Source organism: Trichinella spiralis (assembly GCF_000181795.1).
Source record: "Trichinella spiralis strain ISS 195 chromosome Unknown Scfld5201, whole genome shotgun sequence".
NCBI classification, from domain to species: Eukaryota; Metazoa; Nematoda; class Enoplea; order Trichinellida; family Trichinellidae; genus Trichinella; species Trichinella spiralis.
The window spans coordinates 1-1125 of NW_003532140.1; the positions used below are offsets into that span (position 1 = coordinate 1).

The following is a 1125-nucleotide window of genomic DNA, read 5'->3' on the forward strand; positions in this document are numbered from 1 at the left end:
ATAATGCCGGAAATGCAACAAAAATTGTAAAATATTTTTAATGATAAATTAGACAAATAGTACAATAATATAATGAACAATAATTTATTGATTCAAAAGATGAATTGCATATGATACATGTGATCTGATGAATAGAAATGAGAGCAAAAATAATTTCAATAGAAATCATTTTGGTTTTAACTGAAAGATTTTACAACAAAGATTGCCGTCCACCTGCAGTACACCAGCTAAATTGGAAAACTGTCTGCAGTAATTAGGGGCGCTAAAGATGGTAACTAAATGGGCGTCAGCAAAAAATTCATAACCAGGATCAACCACTTGATGCGCCCGTACTATGAGATCTATACGCATCTTCTCACAAAATTCTAGAATGACGTCTTCTCCAAATACATAACCAACGTTACGGGAACTGATTTCCCAGCCATTAATATTTCGGTCAGGATCTGACCACAACAGGTCCGCCAAGAGCCCTTGAAGCGGAATTTCCACCGGACGTTCAATTGATCGTATTTGATCAAAAGTTTCCAGATCTTTGGATAATCCTCCATGCATACAAAATATTTTACCAGATATTAGCCCTGCTACTGGCAAAAAATTGAACAAATGATTGAATTTAATATAAAGATCACGTGAATATCGATGGCGGACTTCTTCAAGAAATCCATATACACTGTTAACAGCTAAAGTTTCATGATTGCCACGAAGCAGGTAAACGGCATGGGGATTCAGTATTTTTAACAGTAATAGCATCGAAATCACCTCAATACTGTTGTCGCCTCGGTCAACATAATCACCCAAAAACAAATATCGCTTCTCAGGAGGCCATCCTAGAGCACCGAATAATCTTAGCAGGTCATTATACTGACCATGAATATCCCCGCATATTGATACGGGAGCGTCAAATTCTAATAGCGTGCCTTCATCTTGAAACGCCAGTTGCGCTTTTTCCAAAATTAACGAGATTTCTTCTTCACTTAGTTGAATATTACAAAGCATCTTTTTCATCAATAGCAAAACTGTCGCCATTCTTTTTTCGCTAAGAAAAAATGCGTCATTTTCAGATACAGAACCACCAGTACACTACCAACAATCTGCGTAACTGAACAGCAGTTTTGAAAACAAATC

The 1125-nt window shown here is 36.8% G+C and overlaps 1 protein-coding gene across 1 annotated transcript; it reads right to left on the reverse strand.

Annotated features, from left to right (window-relative positions):
• Window positions 1-165: 165 nt before the first annotated feature.
• On the reverse strand, window positions 166-1026 carry Tsp_13670 (phosphoprotein phosphatase 1). Its single transcript, XM_003366904.1, has one exon. The coding sequence runs from the start codon at window positions 1024-1026 to the stop codon at window positions 166-168; it is 861 nt and encodes a 286-aa protein (XP_003366952.1).
• Window positions 1027-1125: the final 99 nt, after the last annotated feature.